The sequence below is a fragment of the Zingiber officinale genome, chromosome 5B, assembly GCF_018446385.1.
Source record: "Zingiber officinale cultivar Zhangliang chromosome 5B, Zo_v1.1, whole genome shotgun sequence".
NCBI classification, from domain to species: domain Eukaryota; kingdom Viridiplantae; phylum Streptophyta; class Magnoliopsida; order Zingiberales; family Zingiberaceae; genus Zingiber; species Zingiber officinale.
This window is the reverse complement of record NC_055995.1, coordinates 19,726,172-19,749,778: the sequence shown is the minus strand read 5'-3', so window position 1 is coordinate 19,749,778 and position 23,607 is coordinate 19,726,172. Positions and strand designations below refer to the sequence as shown.

Genomic DNA, 23,607 nt, shown 5'->3' with positions numbered 1-23,607 from the left:
TGACTATTTTGTAGGATAAAAAATATTTTTATAAGTTATCTATCTATATATTTAATAAGGGCATCGGCGATATTAAGTGATTTTGATCGAGTCTCTTGATTATATCATGTCCTCCAATATTAATTTGACACAATTTATTCTTTTTAAATACCAATAGATTTAAAAAATCTGCTTATTAAAAAAACATAACCAATTGCTATACACTATAGCAATCGATTCAAGAGAATGAACCGTATCTGAATCGATTAGTACAATGTAGTAATCGATTAAAATGCTCGATTTAAATTTAAAAAAATTATTCCTCTCAATATATTGTATCAAATTAATATTTGATGGTGATCCTGTCCGAACGCTGAATCGATGAACGCTGGGCACGTAACACTCTCCCAACCGATGACGTGGCTCTATGACTGACCGTATGGAGCTCCGGCGAACCTACAAAGAAGTCGAGCCGGGAAGGGGTTCTCGACGACGACCCTCCGACGCTCAAGTCAGGTAAGGGGAAAACAAGAAGGTAGCTCCCAGGTTCTAAGATTATATCGTGTGTACCTCCGGCGAAGTATGAGGACCCTTATATAGAGCTGTGAGGAGACTTGTGCACACATATCGAGGTGGACACGTGTTCTGTCCCTACCTCAGTATGGGTTTGTCAGAAGAACATGCCTAACACCATACTGCTACAGTCTGAGCACCTCCTTGATGGGACAGAAGAGTCTTCCATTGTACGATTCTGCGTATGGCCTGGTTGTTGAACATGCCTGTTGTCAGAGAATGTTCCTTTGTCCTTTTGTCTCTTCTTTCCCCACGCCAAGCGTCCAACCGCTCGGCAGTCCCCTCACGTCCGACCGGACGCAGTTACTAGTCCGCTCGGGATATTCCCGGTCGTGTGCTCGGTTGAGACTATTCCTTCACATTGCTGCTTTATGTCTCGGCCGAGCGGGCCACCTGCTCGGCCTAGCGACCTTATTCACCATGAGCGTCGGAACCCCGACTATGGTCGGGTTGTCTTCTGTCCGGCCTGGGAAGCTCCTGGCCGAATGTCAGGTCACCCCGCATGCTTCCGCTCGGCGAGGCATGCTTTCGTCGGTCCGGCATCCTTCCGTTCGGCCAGGCCTCCTTCGTTCGACGCGAACTTGGGGTTGACCTCCACGTGTCTTAACCTCCACATGTCTTTGACCCTCAACCCATGAGGACCCCCTGGCCTTATCTACGGATCAGATGGTATAAATATAATCAGAGAAGTTAGATGAACACATTGGACCTGGTTCTATATCATTCCGAGCTCTTTAGGTCCATTAGCCAGTTTTGATCGATTTCGGCCAAAACCGGCTGATGGACCTAGAGAATTGAGAATGATATCGAATCAAATCCTATGTATTCGTCTAATTCTCTTAATTACATTCAGGTCCTTAAACATCAGTTTGATACACTGTAAAATATCGAAAAGGACGAATAACCATAAGGAAATTTTCAAAAATTTTTAGGAATTTTCTGGGAATTTTTCGGAGCTCGTATGACGTATTTTAAGGGGATCAATTATTGGGCTATAAGATAACCTATTTGAAATTCTCAAAAATGGGAGTTGATTGAGGAATAAACTTAGGTTTTGATTTACCTAAACCTAAGTTCGTATTATAAAAACCTAATTCTCCCAATTCTTTCCTCATCTACTCACCCACGCCAACCTCCTCTCCTCCCGATCCCCATTCCTCTTCCCTTCTCCCGATTCCTCTTCCTCCGTCACTCTCCTCTACCGACACAAACAACTCACGGAGCATCCCAACGCCGCCGACCACGTCGACCACACCACGATAGCGATTCATCATCGCCGACATCCGAGTGCCACCCGAGCGCCACATGAGTGCCACCTTCAGGTACTCTTCTCCCGATCAAATTGTTGACTGTGAGAGAGATTGCTGCCGCCGCGGTTCGCCATCATCCGATCACCGCTCCTCATCCCTATTGTTGTTTTCCTCCACCGATTGGCCGAGACCATTCGGCCACCGTCCTTCCCGAGTTGTTCCTCGACGGAGGTTGATTTTCGACCAAGAGGGGAACCTATGCCTACCATCGATCCCTTGACGCTGCTCTTGGGTGCCTGTGGCTTCGACCATAGGAACCCCTTGTTCCAGCCAACGGGTGCCCTAGACCAGACCCTCGCACCCTAGATTTCCCCGATGCGCTGTGCCCTAGTTTCCTAATGCCACCATCTACCTCGGAAGCTTTCACTTCTGCCTGATCTATCCATCGTCGTCATTGCAGGTGAAGGTAATTGGGCTGTCCTCATGCACTGTCATGCTAAGAGAAAGAAGTCAGAGGTCTCCTTTGTGCATCACCCCTCTCCAGCCATCATAACCCGCTGTTAGAGAAGGAGAGCAAGCGGTTTTGGGGTAAGGATACTTAGTATCAGATTGGTAGTGATCTTTGTAGCAAGCTGATTTCCATTTTGTTTAGGGGTTGTGATTTGTTATTTGCCGATCTTTGTATCTTCGGCCAGCATTGTTCATCGACGATCCATGTCTCTGGTCATCGTGTTCCAGCAGTGAACCCTTCGATTGTGAGCTGATAACTTTGGATTTGGGTAAGTTGTAGAGTTGATTTCATTTCCTATTGAATTTGATCAGTGTGATAATTAGTGGAGATTGATTAATGAGTTAGATTAGTTATCAGATTGATAGTTAGCAATTGATCATGTGGATGAACTATGTATGTTGGGTTCATGATGCTTAATAGTTGATGTGTTGAAGTATTCTGTTGTGATATGTTGATTTAGGTAGATCTTAGATTGATTAGTGGGTTAATTGATTCATGATGATTATTTGATGATTTGGTTGATGTAGATGGTTACATGATCATTTATAGGATTATTGGATTGATATTATGATTTGTTATGATGGATTGTTCATTAAATTGATGTTGTGATTTAATTGGGTGGATTTTCATATATGGATCAGTTGATGAAAGGGTGATTAATAGAAGAGTTTATAATCGATATCAAGGATCTTTGGATTGATTATAAGATGTGGAGAGTTTTGGAAAGATTAAAGGATTCATGGATGATTCGATTAGGGTTTTCTCTAATTAGTTTGGGTTGAGATTTAGTTAGTTGTTGCATATGTAATTAGCTAAATTGTAATCATGTGATTTGTAGGACATTGATTCGAGACGAGCGTCTTGACGTGGGATCTATCTGATACGACCTTCTTTTTGAGGTGAATACCTTTGACTTATCTTTTTTGATATTGTCATTTTGATATGCGTAATAGGTTATATTTACTAGTAATGATTATGTTTATATATGCCTTGGTATGCCACTACTTGATACCCGTGTTATGCCCTTATTGCTGTCTGTTCTGCATTATTGCTTATGTTCTCTTGATTCTTGTATTGTGTACTTACGTAGTGACATACAATGCATTACCGGATACAGGTCTAGTTAGTAGATATACTTAACATGTGTACTTAGGTTTATTACCTGGCATGTGTATCTAGGTTTATTATCTAACATGTGTATATAGGTTTATTACTTAGCATGTGTACCTAGTTTTATTACTTGGCATGTGTACCTAGGTTTACTATCTGGCATGTGTACCTAGATCATTATTATGGACTCGATTTTCCTTATGGTATACATTATGAGGAGGCTGATATTTTCAGGAGTTACATGCTTTAATGTCATGCACCATTTTGCATGATTGCATGCTGAGCGATTGTCGGCTCCATTGTTGTTGAGCACATCTCCAGTTCCATGATCTACACACACAACCACTCACGGGTTAGTGGTATATCAGGTAGGGTGTGTGCAGTTTACTCTGTCAGGGCTCCGCTGGTCCGCCCATGAGTAGTGTGACTGCAGTGTCGTAGCGGGCAGGGATCCCTCCTCTTGACTATGACACAGGGAGATGAGAGCTTAGGCTCCTCTACTATGTTTGGGGTAGGAGGATAGATGTACTCCGACAACATCCTGTCCACTTGGTCACTCAGGAGTAGTGATGTCAAAGCGCATAGTTATCATAGCCTTACCCACTCAGTTTCACCATCGCATGTGAGATGGTTGATTGACGTTAGAGGTGACCATGTCATTTGCATTATATGCATGGATTGCATTTATTGCTTATGATTGCTGCATTTTTGTATGCTGTATTTTAGTGGTTGCATATGATTGACATACATATAGGAGATATGATGTATTTGGTCTGACGATCGTACACCTGTTGGTATGGTTTATACCCTTATGTTTGGATAGGAGGTCCTGGTGAGTACATGATTATTACTGATAGTTATATTTTACTATACATGTCTGCTCGATACCCACTGAGTATGTTATACACACTACCCCCTATTTCTTTTCTTGTTGTTTTCAAGTTAGCACATAGATATGTCGTGTCACTTGGAGTATCCTGTTTGCTGGTTCCACGTCACATTTGAAGACTGTTTTTAGTGTTAGCTCTCCTTTACTTGTCTTACATTTTTGTTGGACTTGGTGTTGTATAAATTTGACTATGTTCTTTTGAGTTTGCTATGCGGAGTTGTATTTGTTTTGTTGTGGTTGTGTAAGCCTAGTCGACTAGCAGTGTTTGTTGTTTTGGTTTGTATGAGCTTTCTTTCATTTTGTTTTTCCACTGTGTGTTTTTAGTACAACTGAGTGGGTTGTTTAATATATATATAACTACGTGGTTGTGATATTTTGTTCCAGCCGAGTAGGCTGAGTATATAATTGCGTGGTTGTGTATATTCCAACCGTGTGGGCTGATGTATTCTTGTGGATGTATGTATGATTTAGATTGTAATCGGTACAGGGGAGATGCTGCCGGATTTTTGTCCGGCAGGGACTCCTCTGGGGCGTGACATACACTATAGTGAGAGTAGTGATTTTTTTAAACAAGAATTAGATTTTTTAGATACATTCGTATTAAAAAAAATCACTACTCTCAATATAGTGTATCAAATATAATATGTCAAATTAATTTTTAAGGGTATAAATATAATCAGGAGAACTAGATGAATATATAAAACTAGGTTTTAAATCATTTCGAGCTCTTTAGATCCATCAGTCGATTTTGACAAGTTTTAACCAAAATCAGCTGATGGACCTAGAGAGCTCAAAATGATATAGAACCAGTTCTTATATGTTCGTCCAGTTCTCCTGATTATATCCATGCCCTCAAATATAAATTTGACACAATATATTGTGAGTAATAATTTTTAAATATGAATTAGATTTTTCGAACACATTCATATTAAAAAAATCACTGCTTTCAATATAGTGTACCAAATTGATGTTTGAAAGTATGGATATAATTAGGAGAACTAGACGAATGCATAAAATCTGGTTTCATGCCATTTCGAACTCTCTAGGTCCATTAGCCTATTTTGATTGGTTTCAGGAAAAATCGATAGATGGACTTAGAGAGTTCTGAATGACATGAAATTAGGTTCTATGTATTCATCTAGTTCTTCTGATTATATCCATGTCCTCAAATATCAATTTGACACACTATATTAAGAACAATGATTTTTTAACACAAGTGTGTTTGAAAAATCTAATTCGTGTTAAAAAATAACTACTTTCAATATAGTGTGCTAAATTGATGTTTGACAGCATTGATATAATCATAATAACTAAATGAATATATAGAATCTGATTTCATGTTATTCTGAGGTCTCCAAGTCCATCAATCGATTTTGATCGATTTTGTTCAAAACCGACTGATATGCCTAGAGATCTTGAAATGATAAAAAAAAACCATGTCCTATGTGTTTGTTTAGTTCTCTTGAATATATTTATGCCCTCAAATATCAATTTATCATAATATATTGAGAATAATAATTTTTAAATATGAAGAGGTCTTAAAAAGACTATATATTACTTCTAATAGATTGGAATAAAAAGGAGCGGTAAAAGGGTTATCAGGTGATGTAGCTCGAAGTTGGGTTCAACGTCAAGAAAGTCGACTGATGTGGCGATCAAGGTCAAGAAATGGTCAATTCTCGGGTCGTATTGATGCCTTGCCGAAATAAGTCTAGTGTCACCTCAATTTGATCAAAAGGCTAATTGGACACACTAGGCACATCGCTCAACTGGACCGAACTCTATTTTCAAGTATAATGACAGAGTGCAAGATGAACCCTCGACATAAAGTATGATCGGACATATTGTCCAAGTGGATGTCGAATCCCCAACATAAACCTGGTCGACTCAAAGGTTAGTCGAACCTTAGGGGCTTAGCTCCCCACTTCTCCAAATGCAAGGTTCTCAACTAACATTTGTCTGGCCCCAACGCCGGTCAAACTTACAGGGCCCCGCTCCTAATTTCTCATGAGCATAACTCTCATCTTACATCCATCTGACCCTAGTGTAGGTCGGACATTCGGGGCCTAGTTCCCCATATGAGCATGGCTCCTGGTCTACAGCTGATCGGCCCAGGGCCGGTTGGAGTCTCTCTAGGAGATAACATTGTTAGATAATCATAACAATATGTCAGGGAATATGTCATTACTCTGACATATGCATGCAATGAAGTCTTCCTCCTCCTATAGGAAGACTGTCGTACATATTCCACCACTTGATATACTCTGATACCAGACATTCTCTGCCGCCTCATTAATGTGGAGGTATGAGAGATGATATAAATGTTGAAACCAATAGATGAAGAAAAGAAATAGGATAAAGAATAATTCTTTGATTGATATTTACTAAAGCCAATATACATATTTATACAAGTTGTCTAAACAATAATGGAAAGATTAAATATGACATACAATTTATAAGCATAGCAATAAATATAATAGATTTGAAAGTATTATTATTTTTTTACTATCTGATTCATATCAATCTTGATTGTGATGCTGATCTTGATTGTAATGCCAAATATAATAAATCTCATTTGATTGAATTCAATTTGAGAGATTATTCTTCATTATCGTTATTACCCCCCAACAAACTCAACAGGAGTGCCTGAACATTGAGTTTGAGTGCTAACTTGGTGAAATGTTGTCTGGATAATGGTTTGGTAAATATATCAACAATTTGATCTTCATTAGAAATGTAAGAAACTAAAAGTTGTTGAGTCACCACACACTCATGAGCAAAATGAAAATCAATCTCTACATGCTTAGTACGAGCATGAAAAATAGTATTTGTCGCAAGATAAGTTACTCCAATATTATTATCACACTAGATTTTAGGAGTAGTAGTTGGGGAAAAGTGTAATTCAGAAAGAAGAGATTGTAGCCAAATAATTTCTGATGTCGCGTTAGTTATAGCTTTATATTCAACTTTAGTACTTGAGCGAGAGACTATATGTTGCTTCTTTGAAAGCCAGGAGATAAGCTTTTGCCCAAGAAATATGGCATATCCACTAGTAGAACGTTTATCTTCGAGAGTTCCAGCCTAATCTGCATCACTATAGACAATCAACTCTCGTGAGTACTGATGATATAAAAGAAGACCATGTAGAATAGTGCTTTTGAGATATCGAAGAATTCTCTTGACACCTTCCCAATGATGCTCAGTTGGAGTATGCATAAATTGACAAGCACGATTCACAACGAAAGTAATATCAGCTCGTGTAATGGTGACATGTTGCAGGGCATCAACAAATACTTCGGTAGATCTAAGGGTCAGAAATTGAAGAGGATGATGAAGGTGCAGTGAAACCACCTTCAATAATTGGTGTGGAGATAGGACGTGCACTATTCATTTTAACTCGTTGTAGAAGTCCAGTAATATATTTGCTTTGAGAAAGAAGACAACCTTCAGAATGTGAGAGATGTTGGTTAGTCCTAGGAAAACATACCGGTTCCACTGTACAAAATTTTTTGTACAAGTGTCGAACCTTTCCTTAAATAATCTATTGTGTTCTTTAGAAGTTAAATTAGGAATCGTATACGGAACTTAACATTATTGATTCCAAATTTAACTTATCTGTTCTTAATGGTTTAGATTTGAATCGCAAGCGGAACTACTAATGATTCTAAGTTATTAATTCCAAGTAGATGAGTCAACCTTCATGATGATGTGGCAAGACATCAAGGCAAACTTGATATTTCAGCAAAGCCTTTTAAGGAAAGCTAATATTTAATTTCCTTAAATAACTCTAGGTTAACCAAAAAGAACAATCGAATCACAAATTCAAAAAAGAAGAAAACACAAACTCGAAAAATAAATTCGAAAAACTAGATCTAATTGTCTCTTGTATTTAGAATTCTTACAAAGAAAATAACTAGTATGATGCGGAAGAAAACTACTAGTTATATCTTCTCTTTGTAAGCTAATGACCTCGAGATCTTCTGCCGTATTCCTCGCCTCGCCTTGGACGTCGTGTGGGCGACGATCCTCCAAGATGAACACCACCCAAAAGCTTCCTCTTCTTCTAAAATCCGGCCACCAACACCACCAAGGAGAAGAGAGCAAAAGGGAAAAGAGAGAAGAGAGGGAGGGTCGGCCACTTGATGATCTCCAAGCAAGAGAATAAGAATTGTCTCATGAAGCCCCCCTCACCCCTTCTTTTATATTACTTGCCCAAGGTAAATAAGGAAAAACTTTTTACAAAAAATAAAATCATCCAAGAGTTTTTCCTTTTTCCTTTTAATTTTTCCTTTTCTTTCCTCTTGATTGAATCAATCGTCAAAATTAATTTTTGTGATGATTTTATATTTTTAATTATGGCCGGCCACTTGCTTGGGCACCAAGCAAGGTGGCCGGCCACCTCATCAAGAGAAATAAGGAAATATATTTTTTATAAAATTTTACAAGAAAAACTCTTATAAAATTTTACAAGCTCTTTTTCCTAAAGTAGGAGTTAAAAAAGGAAAGTTTTAAAATTAAAATCATGTTTTAAAATTTAAACTTCTCTTATAAAATTTTATTTTTTAACATGATGATAGAAAATTTTAATTTTAAAACTTATCTTCCTTTTTTTTTTCTTAAACCATGAGGATGGTTAAAAAAGGAAAGTTTTAAAACTCTCTATTAAAACATGTTGCCAAATTCAAATAAGGAAATTTTTTAAAATTAAAATCTCTCTTTTAAAACTTATAGTTTTATACAAAGAGAAGATTTTAAAAATTCAAAAACAACCCTCCTTGTTTGAATATTGTTGCTGACCCCTACATGCTTGGTCACCAAGCAAAGGGCCGACCCCTATAGAAGAGGATGTGGTCGGCCCTTGCTTGATCACGAAGCAATGGACCGTCCCACTTCTTGGACACCAAGAAGAGCCTTACATTTGGATGGACTTAGGCTATAATGAGGCTACGACAAGGACCTAGAGGAGAAATTGGTTTTGACCTTCCGATGAGCTTGAGTATCTCGTGCTCGCCCCGAACACACAACTCAAGTTCATCGATAATAACTCATTCCACTAGAGAGTTATTATCGCACTACCGTACTAATCCCAAATTACATTATGAGCTCCTTCTTATCATGAGTTTGTTAGTCTCCCTGTGTTTAAGATTACGAATGTCCACTAATTAAGTTACTAACAACTCACTTAATTAATATCTAGCTCCAAGAGTAGTACCACTCAACTTCATTGTCATGTCGGACTAAGTCCACTTACAGGGTTTAACATGACAATCCTTATGAGCTCCTCTTGGGGACATTCTCAACCTAGATAACTAGGACACAGATTTCTTCTATAATCAACAACACACACTATAGGTAATATCATTTCCCAACTTATCGGGCATATTGATTTATCGAGCTAAACCTCACCCTTTGATAAGTCAAAGAAATAAATATTAAATATATGTGCTTGTTATTATTTTAGGATTAAGAGCACACACTTCCATAATAACTAAGGTCTAGTTCTTTTTCTAAGTCAGTACAAAAAGAACTTACCTAAATGGTCCTACTCAATACACTTAAAGTGTATCAGTGTAATTTATTAGTCAAGATAAACTAATACTTAATTATACTACGACTATTCTGATGGTTTATTCCTTTCCATCGTAGTCGTGAGCAACTGTTTATAATTTATAGAGAACCGACAACATGATCTTCTGAGTGTGACACCACACTTCATGTTATCTACTATATAAATTAATTGAACAATTACATTTAACAAATAAATGCAGATATTGACCAATGTGATTCTTTTATTTCAAAAATAAATGTTTACAAAAGCTAGACTTTTAGTATACACTCCAACAATCTTCCACTTATACTAAAAGACTAAGCTACCATATCTGTTGATATACATCTGATTCTCATCCCCTCCACATACCGATCAAAAGCTTTCGCCGGAAGGGCCTTTGTGAAAGGATCTGTCAGGTTATCTGCTGATGCAATCTTAGCGACAACAACTTCTCCTCGCTTGACGATGTCTCGTATCAGGTGGTACTTGCACTCTATATGTTTACTTGCTTTATGGGCTCGTGGTTCCTTCGAGTTTGCAACTGCACCGCTATTATCACAATAAATTGTGATGATCTTGGGCAAACTAGGAATCACATCTAAGTCCATTAGAAAGTTCCTGAGCCATACAGCTTCTTTGGATGCCTCAGAGGCTGCCACATACCCAGCTTCCATGGTTGAGTTCGAGACGCATTTCTGCTTAACACTCCTCCATGCAATAGCTCCACCTCCTAGAGTAAACACATAGCCTTACGTAGACTTACTGTTGTCCCTATCTGATTGGAAGTCCGAATTCGTGTAACCCACAAGGAGCAAATCGTCTGCTTGGTAAACTAGCATATAATCTCTAGTCCTTCTCAGGTACTTCAATATATGCTTTACGACAGTCCAATGTCCTTGTCTAGGGTTACTCTGATATCTGCTAACCATGCCCACGGTAAAATAGATATCAGATCTCGTACACAACATTGCATACATAAGACTTCCTACAGCCGAAGCATAAGGAACTGCCTTCATGTCCTCTATCTCCTTTGATGTCTTCGGAGGCATCTCTTTAGATAAGGCTACTCCATTTCTAAAAGGTAAAAAACCTTTCTTAGAGTTCTACATGCTAAAACGAGCAAGGACGGTATATATATATGAAGCTTGAGATAGGCACAACATTCTTTTCTTACGATCCCTTATAACTTTGAACCCAAAAATGTGTGCACATTCTCCTAAGTCCTTCATATTAAATTGTTTGGGCAACCATACCCTTACGTCCGATAATACCTTGACATTGTTGCCAATTAACAAAATATCATCTACGTATAGTACAAGAAATACCACCACGTTTTCGTTACACTTCTTATATACACAAGACTCATCCGGACACTGAATAAATCCATATGATTGGATTACTTCATTAAACCGAATGTTCCAAGATCTTGAAGCTTGCTTCAGTCCATAAATGGATCGATTGAGCTTACACACTAGATGCTCTTTGCCTTTTTCAAGAAATTCCTCTGGTTGCTTCATATGGATGTTTTCTTCAAGACTTCCATTAAGGAAAGTTGTCTTGACATCCATTTGCCAAATTTCATAATCCATATGAGCAGCAATGGACAAGAGTATCCGGATAGACTTAAGCATGGCTACCGACGAAAAAGTCTCCTCATAGTCGATTCCCTCTTTCTGAGTATACCCTTTTGCAACAAGCCTTGCTTTGAAGGTTTCTACCTTCCCATCTATCCCTCTTTTAGTATGATAGCCAGTGGGTTGAAAGTCATCCATATTTTAATTTGTGGGAGAAATTGGATTTAAAGTATATAAATTGCCAACTAATGCACCAGAATAGATAATCACCTTATTTCTCTTTATAACCACATTGTTACTAAAAGAAACTGAATATCCATCCAAATATAGTTTATAAACTGAAATTAAATTTTTTCTAAATCTAGGTACATAAAGATAATTTCTTAAAACCAAATTTCTATTCCTATCAAAAGATAAGTAAACGTCTCCCACTACAACAACCGCCACTTTAGTAGCATTGTCCATGTAGACAGTAATCTCTCCTTCAGATAGTCGTCGGGTTTCCTGGAACCCCTGCAAGGAATTGCAGACATGATCAGTGGCTCCGGTACCGGTAGATAACACACTAAACATGTTTCAACAACTAGATCATGAGATATACCTTTATTGTTCGATTCCTACGAGGACAGTCCGCCTCCAATGTCCTTACAGATGAAGCACTTGCCTTTCGGCTTCTTCATTCCAAATTTTTGTCCTCGAGGTTTATTCACTCTCTTATTTGCTTCTTTCTTCTTCTTCTTGCCTTCGGCTTAGAAGTACAACATAGTGAATCGAGAACTTTGCGAAATATACCTTCTGCTGGTTCTATCAAGTTCCGCCAACGATACTCTCTTTGTTCATGTTATAGTTCAAGCGGAACTGCTCACTTTGGGTAGCGTTTGGAGAATTATATCGACCGGGTTTCCCATCGATTTCTCCTCCAAGAACTCAGGTTTCGTTCGGATAGGCCATCATTTGAGAATATGATCCCTTACGGATGTTCCCCGGACATGGTGGCCGTCATTAACTTTCTCATTGCCTCTTGCCTAGCATCCCGGTGCTGAAAGAGTTCTTTGAGATTGTTCATTATATCATGTCGTTGGTAAATCTTGATGTTGATGTTGCAATACATTCGACATTGATGCTAAAATATAACACCGCGCCATCTCATCTGACTTTTACCCATTTCTTATGATACTCGATCTCCTCCGTAGAGTCACCGTGCATCAGGCAAGCCTCACCAAGACAAACTTATATCTTTCAAAGAAGAAACAATGTCCAGTTTCCTTTTCCAATCTATATAGTTGGGTCCAGTAAGTTTGTTCTCTTTCAGTATAATGGCTAGTGGGTTGAAAGTCATCCTAAGAATCACAAAAATAACTTTGGTTATGACTCTAAATTTAGAATAATATTGATTCCTCAAACAATACTATTTTAAATTAACCAACATCTCAAAACATCGTGAATTTTGTATGCTACGATAGTGTGGACGTATACAAATTCAACATTTGTAAAAGGAGAGTGTAACCCATTAATTTTATTATCTTGTCAACCTAACTTTTTGACAAATAAAATTAATAGTTGGTTTCCTTTGGTCACACAAATAATAGCAGTGACTCCGATGGGGAGGATACTATTAGACGTGCCTAAGTGTATACCATTACTTGACACTAAATCCATTAATAAGATTGTGCCCCTTCCGATGGGGAAGATCACACGCTCTTGATTTATTTCCTATAGTCATCCAAAATGGAAGTTTGATCTAGTGATCCGCAAACAAACTCATCCGATATGGAGGAAGACACTCAGAGCCAACACGCAAGTTTGCTTGCATCACTTACAAACCAGTAATGGAGACCGTGAAATTTATTAAAATAAATCTCTCTCCCACTTAGTTATTTAAAAATGAGGATTTTAACCTATGCTAGCATACATCACATGCACATAGACATCACAGTAAATAAAAGCAATAAATTTGGAAATTAATTTTCCAACTATTATGGCCTTTTCCTTTCACTGTCTTCAGTATGCTCCAACCCTAGTTGCTGCCATCTTTAGCCACCGCCATCGGGTCGAATCATCGCATCCATCTTGCTTCTTATTCCGCTGCACCTCTGGTGCTCCATAAGTACCACGCCTCGCAAGAATCCGATCCGCGACAAAAATAGAATTTTACATATATCGATCCTATATTCCACGAGGGAATGTACATGTAATCTAGATTGAAAATAAAATTCTAAAATCCTAGGGCTAATACAGCTCTTACTGTATTAGTTACATACAATCATGCACACACAAAATATTGCCCTTGACATGCCCAAGGGTCCACACACACAACATCAATAAGCCATAATAGTTGGAGCCTGCAACCAAAGAGTTAGCACATCCTACTATTATCCTGCCTAAATTATGTATGACATGTGCATAACCTATTTGAATTCTAAACACACAGAGGTAAACCCTAGCTCTGGTACCAATTGTTGGTTAGTCCTAGGAAAACGTACCGGTTCCACTGTACAAAAATTTTTATACAAGTGTCGAACCTTTCCTTAAATAACCTATTGTGTTCTTTAGAAGTTAAATTAGGAATCGCAGACGGAACTTAACATCATTGATTCCAAATTTAACTTATCTGTTCTTAATGATTTAGATCTGAATCGCAAGCGGAACTTAACACTATTGATTCAAATCCACCTATGTTATTAATTCCATTAAATATTAATTTTCAAAATTGGCTTCCAGGACTGCATGGTGAGGCACATGACCTTCTTGGATATGGGAGCAACCAACACCGCTTGGTCAAAGCTTTTTAAGGAAAGCTAATATTTAATTTCCTTAAATAACTCTAGGTTAACCAAAAAGAACAATCGAATCACAAATTTGAAAAAGAAGAAACACAAACTCGAAAAACTTATTCGAAAAACTAGATTCAATTGCCTCTTGTATTTAGAATTCGTACAAAGAAAATAACTAGTATGATGCAGAAGAAAATTACTAGTTATACCTTCTCTTTGTAAGCTAATGACCTCGAGATCTTCTATCGTATTTCTCGCCTCGCCTTGGACGTCGTGTGGGCAACGATCCTCTAAGATGAACACCACCCAAAAGCTTCCTCCTCTTTTTCTAAAATCTGACCACCACCACCACCAAGGAGAAGAGAGCAAAGGGAAAGGGAGAAGAGAGAGGGGCCAGCCACCAAGAGATCACCAAGCAAAAGAATAAGAGTTGTGTCTCATGAAGCCCCCTCACCCCTTCTTTTATATTACTTGCTCAAGGCAAATAAGGAAAAACTTTTTACAAAAAATAAAATCATCCAAGAGTTTTTCCTTTTCTCTTTTAATTTTTCCTTTTCTTTCCTCTTGATTGAATCAATCATCAATTTTAATTTTGTGATGATTTTAATTAATTTATAATGGTCGGCCACTTTCTTGGGCACCAAGCAAGGTGGCCGACCACCTCATCAAGAGGAATAAGGAAATATATTTTTTTTAAAAAAAAAATTTACAAGAAGTAATCCTCTTATAAAATTTACAAGCTCTCTTTCCTAAAGTAGGAGTTAAAAAAGGAAAGTTCTAAAAATTAAAACCATGTTTTAAAATTTAAAACTTCTCTTATAAAATTTCCTTTTTTAACATGATGAAGAACTCTCTCATGTCCAAACATCAACATGCAACTCAACTAGGTCAACCTTGACCTAAAGTTGCATCAAGAATCTTCCCAAGTCAAACATCAAAATACAACTCGAGTCAAGTCAACTCGAGTCGGGTCAACCAGGTCAACCTTGACCTAAGGTTGCACCAACAATCTCCCCCTTTTTGATGTTTGACAAAATCATAATCAAGTTAGGTTAACCCGATAACCTAACTTAGGTTTTCCAACCATCTTCCAATGTCCAATGTTCTTTCCTTGAACATTCTCTGGACATTCTCCCCTTAGGTTAACCCGATAACCTAACTTGGGTTCTCCAATAGTTCTCCCCCTTTTTGACACACATCAAAAAGTATTCCAATGTTCTTCCTCGAACATTCCTTGACATTCTTCCCCTAGCTTAGGTTAACCCGATAACCTAGCTTGGATTCTTCAATAATTCTCCAATGAACACTCTCTCCTTTTTGACACACATCAAAAAAATATCAGGTAGATTCTGAAGTCTTACCTTAGTCATTTAAAAAATCAATTTCAATTTTCTGATTTTTATTAAAAAAAATCGACTGACGCGTTGAGCCTGTGCATAGATACCGACCGTGATAGGGTTCTTCTTCGGAGTGGCACAGATGGTGATCTACGTGATTTACAAGAGGATGGGCTGCGGGCCGAGAGAGGCGGCGGCCGCGGCAGCTGAAGACGGAAGCGGAGAGACCTCCGCAGCTCGAGACTCAGAATTTGCAGACGCAGTGAAAGAGGACGATGCTGCCAGCGAGACCATCAGCTTCATCGTGCCGGTGGCGTCGATCCCCTTCTTGACTTCGGAGGTACGGCTACACCAGGATCGCATGCACCGATGGCGATCGATCGATCTTCTCGATCGGTTTCTGACGCGGCTTGAGTTGATTCCCCCAGATGCTCATCCTAATAAAGAAAATTCCAAAGATCGTAAAATTTTGAGGATACACTCCTCATATCATATACTATCACGGAAAAATAATTTTCTATGAAAATAACTTCCATTTTTCAATCTTGATACAAAGTTCAAAAACTTTGAAATAGTTCAAGTTTTAACTCAACTTTGTATCACAATGTTCAATGATGAATGCTATCACTAGGAAAGCTTCATCAAGGTTTTTCAAAACAATTTTGAAATGATTTCAAACCCTTTAATTTGGGACCACAATCTTAGGGCTATATGTACATGACTTGTACACAAGCTTTCCCTATGATCCCCCATATCTTGAATTAGGCTCATCTAGGTACAAGAACTATACACCTTGATCCTAACTCATGATCCTAATATCTCACACACATCTAAGGTGTATCAAACCACATTCAAGTCAATTTGATGTGAGATATGAGTTAAGGTCAACTTAGGCTAAGTTCTCATGCATTTTCTAAACTACACTTTGATCTCAATATCAAAATGTGTTTTTATCCTTAAATCAATTTCATTGATTATTAATGCAAGAGATGATGACATGACATAAATGATATCATAAGTAAAAACATGTGCCAATGTCATGATGTCATGGCATAAAGCTTGAAAACTTAAATAAAGCATGACATATAATAACCTAAGCATTATCATGACATTTCAAATGATCATAAATTAAATATGGTGTCATGACATGGCAAATGGCAAACAACCATGGTAAGTTAACACAAATAAAATACCTAGATTACCTATCTAAGCATCCTTAATCACTTAGCTAACTTAAATTCTAATCCTAGATTGCCCAAAGTGCTCCAAGAAAATGTCAAACCCCAAGTTGGCATTTCTTGATCTCTTGTTTGATTTATACCATTTAAAAATTCTACAAGAGTAGCACTTCTAAGTTAAGGCCCGGATTGCCTTGATTACCTAAGAGAATATCAAAATCCCAATTTGATATTTCTCTAGGTTTTTCAAAATTGTGTCAATTTAAAGTAAGATTAATATATTCTCACTTTGGCACAACTTACTCTTCCAAGGAGTGAATGACAAAGATTATTCCATTTCATTTTCAAAGGTTCCCAAACACCTTGAAAATGCTCCTTGAGTGTCAATTTCCTCAAAGTTGGGTTAACTACCCTTCTTATTGGAGTTGACACTCTCTAACCCATCTATGGGGTAGAGAAGATGCTCCTAGGAACCCAATACCTATTAGAGCTCATTGGGTTCACTAAATATTCACTAGGGATAACTTCCCTAGCAACCCTCCTAATGACCCTCTTAGGCTTTAAAGCCTTGGTCATTTGGGTCTCATCAAGGTCAACTATAGGGGTGACTTCCCTTGTGACCTTGGTAGTGATCTTCCTAGCCCTAGGTTTTGTTCCATAATCGAATGGAACATTATGATAGGTGGGCTTGACCACTTGGGACTTAAGTTTGTGACCCAAACCCTTTTTGTCCTTGGACATTGGTTTTTGACCCTTAAACCCTAGAGATGACTTCTCCAAGTTCTTAAGAGCATTTTCCAAAGTATCAAGTCTTGACCTCAAGACTTGATTCTCCTTCTCTAGTACCTCAATTTTTGATTTGTCATTTTTCTTTGAGGCATTCCTAGGCATGTGTCTAGTTGATTTGGGATTCCTACCTAGGTTCTCCTTAACCTTAGATGAGGTAATTCTAGGGTTGACTTTCCTAGTGTTATCCTTATCTAGGCTCACATGTTTGGCACCTAAGCATGTGTATCGATTTCTAATGTTATCATGCTTATCATTATTGACTAGTGCAATAAAATTTCTAGCATGCATCTTACTAGTATTGCACGAATGAGACTTAAATGATACCTTAGGGTTTGCCTTAGCTCCCCCTATAGAAGTGCTCGGTCTCTTGCCCTTGTGAGGTTGCCTCCCCCTCGGATAATGTCCCCTTCGCTTGCATTGGAAGCACACCACGTGCTCCTTGCCTTTGCGTATCGGAACTCCGGCTTCCTTGACCTTTGGCGCCGGTGGAGTCTTTCTTACCCTCTTTGGACACTTACTCTTGTAATGTCCATGTTCCCTACACTCAAAGCACATAATGTGTAATTTAATTGAACTTAAATTGCTTGAGTTACCTAGGGTTGAGGGTGGATGCGAGCTCTCTTCTTCATCCCTTTCGGAAGTAGAAGCTTCTTCTTCTTGCTCCGAACTTGAAGAAGAACTCTCCTCCTCTTTGTCCTTAGATGTTGAGTAACCCTCAACTTCTAATTCGCTCCCTCCATGATGTGAGCTACTTGGCTCACTAGGCTCCTCTTCATGGCTTGAAGTGGAGCTCTCCTCATGGTACTTGGCCAAGTTATCCCACAACTCCTTGGCATTGTTGTATTTATCTATCTTACACAAAATATTAGTAGGTAATGAAAATTCAATTGTTTTAGTTACCTCATTGTTGATCGTGGATTGGTGGACTTGTTCCTTCGTCCACTTGTTCTTCTCTAGAGGCTCTCCTTCTTTATCCATTGGAGGAGTAAACCCTTCTTGTACACAAAACCAGTTCCACATATTAGTCCTAAGAAAATACATCATCCTTACCTTCCAATATGTGAATTTGTCGTTGTAGAAGGGTGGAATCGTGATGTCTTCTCCGAATTGATCCATCTCTAGCTTTGCTCCCATGGGTGTTGATCCGATGAAGAGCAACCTTGCTCTGATACCACTTGTTGGGATCCTTCGTACGGCTAGAGAGGGGGTGTGAATAGCCGACCCCAAATCTCTCGCGTTTCTTCCTACAATTCGTTAGCGCAGCGGAAAATACAAAGAAACGAAAGAGAAGAAAACCAAACCTTAACACGAGGATGTAACGAGGTTCGGAGATTAGGGCTCCTACTCCTCGGCGTGTCCGTAAGGTGGACGAGTCCAGTCAATCCGTCGCCGGAGAACCGGCTAATACAATATACTCCTTGTGGGTGGAGAAACCTCGCCACAAACGTTTGCAACAGCAAAGCAAACAAAGAGTACAAGAACAAAGAGTAAGCAAGAAATACAATAAGAATACACAAGCACTCTACCAATCTTGCTTTCTCGTCGACTGGAGTCCGGATGAAGCAGCAGCTTCAAAAACTCTAACAGCAGCAGCTGTTCCAGTCGGGGAAGCTCACGCGAAGCTTTGGACGAGCTCAACAAAACTCAAGCACAACAGCACTTAGCAGCAACAGCAAGGAGGAAGAAGAGTTATTTCCAAGCCCTCGGCCCTTTATACCGCCAAGAAGAAAGAGAACTGGCGTCGTTAGAACTCGATCGATCAGACCGATCGGCCCCAGGCGCAAGAGCCCTGACACCGATCGGTCCCGGACCGATCGTGTCGCGATCATCTCGATCGGGTGCGGACCGATCGTCATTCCGATCGGTCCCCGACCGATCCCTCTCCGCTCTCATGAGAATCGCACTTGTCTCCGATCGGTCGTGCGGGCCGATCAGTATACACCGATCGGTCCTCGGACCGATCAGAGCTTTTCTTCGCTCGATCGCACGATCGATCCGTGGACCGATCGAACTCCACGATGCTCGGTGGAATCGATCGGTCACCGCACCGATCAGAAACATCGAGACACCGGATCGGCGGAGACCGATCCGAGCTGGTTTTTGCCCAAACCAAGTCCAAACCAATATCCGGTCAACCTCGACCTATTGGTTCATCATGCTTAGCATCCGTCACTCGACCGCTAAGACTCCCCACTGTCGGTCAATCGCTTCGACCTACTTGGACTTTTCCACACCGTCCGATCATCCCCGATCCATCTGGATTTTCCTATTCGTGCCAAGTATCCGTTCACCCTTGATCTACTTGGACTTTCCAACACCAGTCGATCATCCCCGATCCATCCGGATTTTCCAACACCGAAGTCCGATCATCCCGATCCATCGGATTTTCCCTTGCGGTTTCACCACGGGACTTTCCAACACCGCCAACATCCCGGTTAGGACTTTCCCGCGCAAGCTCCCCGCTGCTTGGACTTTTCCACAAGTCTCCATACTTGACTTTTCCCCAAGTCTCCATACTTGGACTTTTCCCGTGCCGGCTCCCTGATTGGACCATGCCAAGTCTCTATACTTGGACTTTTTCCCGAATCAGGTCAACCAGGTCAACCTTGACCTACGGTTGCACCTACAATCCCCCAAACATCTATTCTTGTCTCACATCAAGAATAGAACTCTCTCACGAGTGTCAAACATCAACATGCAACTCAACTAGGTCAACCTTGACCTAAAGTTGCATCAAGAATCTTCCCAAGTCAAACATCAAAATACAACTCGAGTCAAGTCAACTCGAGTCGGGTCAACCAGGTCAACCTTGACCTAAGGTTGCACCAACAAGTTTCACTGGATCGGTCTGTCGACCGATCCACTGATTCTTGTGTCTGGATCGGTTCAACGACCGATCCAATGTGCCATTGAAAGTCCTCTTTCTGACTTAATCCGGAGAACGAGCTACCGAGCCCTCTCCGATTTCATCCGGTCCAGAGAACGAGCTACCGAGCCCTCTCTGACCTAGTCCGGAGAACGAGCTACCGAGCCCTCTCCGGCGCCCGGAGAACGAGCTACCGAGCCCTCTCCGACTTCGTCCGGTCCAGAGAACGAGCTACCGAGCCCTCTCTGACCATTCCGTGCCAAGTCACCATACTTGGACTTTTCCCGTGCCAAGCTCCCTGCTTGGACTTTTCACCAGATGTCTTGACCCATCTGGATTTCCCTTGCCTGGCTTCACTCACCAGGACTTTCCCTCCCAACTGATCAACCTCGATCAGTAGTCATTCTGAGTTTAAACACTATCTGATACAAACTTAAATCAGTGTCAACATCAAAACAACAGCCAGGTCACACTGTATCAACAGAAACTCCTATAGCTATTGTAAAAAAAAATTCGGAAGAGGAAAATTAAGAGAAAGAGGAGATGACTTTTACATCATGTTGAAACTAATAGATGAAGAAAAGAAATAGGATAAAGAATAATTCTTTGTTGATTGATATTTACTAAAGTCAATAGACTTATTTATATAAGTTGTCTAAATAATAATGAAAAGATTAAATATGACATAAAATTTATAAGCATAAAAATAAATATAATAGATTTGGAAGTATTATTATTTTTTTAATATTTGATTCATATTAATCTTGATTGTGATACCGATATGATGCCAAATATAATAAATCTCAATTGATTGAAATCAATTCGAGAGATTATTTTCGATTATCGTCATTAATAAAAAGGGTTCACTCCGTTGGCCAGGTACATGCATGAATGCATATGCATCCGCACACTTGCGCATTTACACTATTATTTTATTATTCATCTTCTTTTTCATTTCGCTCGGCTATTGTTCTGACTTGAGCGTCGGAGTGTCTGCGTCAGAGACCCCTTCCTTAGTTCTCGCTCTAACGTTCCTATTAGCTCTGTCAATGGTGTGTGCAGGTCCGCAGCTCTTAGCTCCAAGATCCCTTAGTGTCGTCTCCTTCCGGCTCAGAGTCTTCTTCCAATCAACACATAAATTATCTTGATGCTACCTTTAATCAGTGCATCATCTCTTGGCTTTGAGACAGAATCATAGGGTATGTATGATTTGATCTTAGTTCAATAGGTGATTTAGATAGTTAAGAATCTTACCTCTGTAATTTTAAAATGCCTGTTCCCTCTGGTTAACCTCACATTTTGTAATCACTCATTTCCGTATTTAAAGAAATAGTCCTTTTGCCTCCACGGATGGCAGCTGATATTTAATGATTATTCACTCTGATGAATTTTAAGATTAATTTTTAACGGAGCTAAAATGTTTTATCGGATGTCTCTCCATAATTTACATATCTATATCTTATTATGGAATCGAAACCGTCAAAGAGGAAGAACCACTTTTTGCTTCAAAAGAAACCATCCTTTTCCAACAACATAGATAGCTCGTCAAAATTAGATCAAGATTTTTTTCCCCCTTGCAACAATCAAATCTGCTGGAAGTGCGAAAAAAAAAAATGTACGCAGTCGACTCAAGTCATTCAAATGAAGATGAGGCATCACAAAAATAAATAACAAAATTATAAACAAAGACGACCGGAGAAACTCAAGTCAATAATAATTCATAAACAGACAGATGCAGAAGCCAGCTCAGTACCAGCTCACACAAACGTAGAAAAATCGCCAATTAACATCGATCAAATCAAACAAAGATGGCATCTCGACGCCGGCAGACTCGTCCAACTTCGAATTGCATATTTCGATTTTAGTCAAAGAAATCTAATCGATAGATGGATAGACGGCGGAGCTCCGCCGCCGGGATCAGCGATCGCAGTTCCAAGTCCCATTAGTCACCGGCACGCCGCCACTAATCCCTACCTTGCAATCGAACTTGGGGTGGAAGTGCCCGATTTTGACGAACCAAAGCTTCATCCGCAAGCTGCTCTCCACCCTCACCTCGAAATTGAAGGTGCCCTCCGCCCTCTCCGCCCGGAAGGCCTCGGCCACGCCCGCCGCGCTGCCGCTGAACTTCCCTTCGAGCTCGGCGGTGTTCTTGTGGGGCTGGTAGAAGACCGGGAGCGGCGCCGACTGGATCTGCTTGCCGCCGTAGAAGAGAGCGGCGTCGAGGGCGTCGTAGTAGAGACTGACCCGCTTGTTGGGGTTGCGGAGGGCGACGGCGACGGTGAGGTTGAAGCGAAGGGTGGAATTATCGGCGGTGAGGTTGAAGTCGGATAGCTGGATCTGGTGGATGGAGGCGCGGGGGAGGCGGGGGCGGAAGATGAGCCACCAGAAGAAGAGAGCCAAGCCGGCCGTGATGACGATCTTGAGGAGCGAACAGAGGAGCTGGCAGCAGCAGCAGCCATCAGAGCTTTCCGATCGCAACATGGAACGACGGCGTCAAGGAATCGCCGGCGGCGAATTAATGGCGTGGAAGGTAAAAGTAAGAAGATACCTGGCGTCAGAATGGTGGAGATCATATATAATAATAATAAGGATAACCTTGAATTTATTTCAATAAATTTATAATATCTAACATCATAATCAACATTAATAATAATATTTCTAAATTTATTATACATATTACTATCATTATTAATAAATTCTTCTGCTGCCAACCCTTTTGCTTCTCTTTCCTCTTCCTTAATCTTTGTTTTTTTTGTCTCCGTGGTTTTTCTCCACTGCCACCGGACAAATTATTTTTTACTTTAGATGTCAAATACTCGACGACATCAAAGAGGCCAAAAGCAAAGTTCAGACCGATGTCAGATTTGTCACATCGTTGGTCATACTAGAAATATATGCCCTAAAAGACTTAATTGGTGTCGGATAAAATGTCAAATTTGTCTTGGAATTAGATATTTTGGTATTCAATGTCCTAGTTCATTTGACTCAAATTTCATTGGTGATCCTACAGCCTCAAGACAACCATCTATCTCACAAGTATATCCTAAAGTCCTTTCGTCTATACCTACTTGCGGTAAAACCCCAAAGTTTTTATCTACTGATTGGTATATTGACACTGGAGCAACTCATCATGTCACATCAGATTATAATATCCTTACAGACGTAATGTCATATTATGGCTCAGATACAGTGCAAGTCGGCGATGGTTCAGGTTTACAAATTGCTAATC

The 23,607-nt window shown here is 39.8% G+C and overlaps 1 protein-coding gene and 1 long non-coding RNA gene across 4 annotated transcripts; one reads left to right on the top strand and one right to left on the bottom strand.

Annotated features, from left to right (window-relative positions):
* The first annotated feature begins 1,665 nt into the window (after positions 1 to 1,665).
* On the top strand, positions 1,666 to 21,723 carry LOC121984209. 3 transcript variants are annotated; one of them, XR_006112820.1, is made up of 5 exons: positions 1,666 to 1,874; positions 2,263 to 2,390; positions 2,455 to 2,581; positions 3,152 to 3,212; positions 21,441 to 21,723. It is a non-coding gene; the product is annotated as an uncharacterized LOC121984209 (long non-coding RNA). The 3 variants fall into 3 exon arrangements; XR_006112822.1 differs by having other exon boundaries at positions 21,420 to 21,723; XR_006112821.1 differs by lacking the exon at positions 21,441 to 21,723 and adding an exon at positions 4,366 to 4,618.
* A 352-nt stretch (positions 21,724 to 22,075) lies between these two features.
* Positions 22,076 to 22,974, bottom strand: LOC121984208 (NDR1/HIN1-like protein 10). The gene has a single exon (XM_042537033.1). The coding sequence runs from the start codon at positions 22,857 to 22,859 to the stop codon at positions 22,296 to 22,298; it is 564 nt and encodes a 187-aa protein (XP_042392967.1). The 5' UTR covers positions 22,860 to 22,974; the 3' UTR covers positions 22,076 to 22,295.
* Between the last annotated feature and the right edge of the window lie 633 nt (positions 22,975 to 23,607).

Excerpts from the sequence above, each read along its gene's own strand:
- LOC121984208 (XM_042537033.1), bottom strand. The coding sequence starts at position 22,859 with ATGTTGCGATCGGAAAGCTCTGATGGCTGCTGCTGCTGCCAGCTCCTC.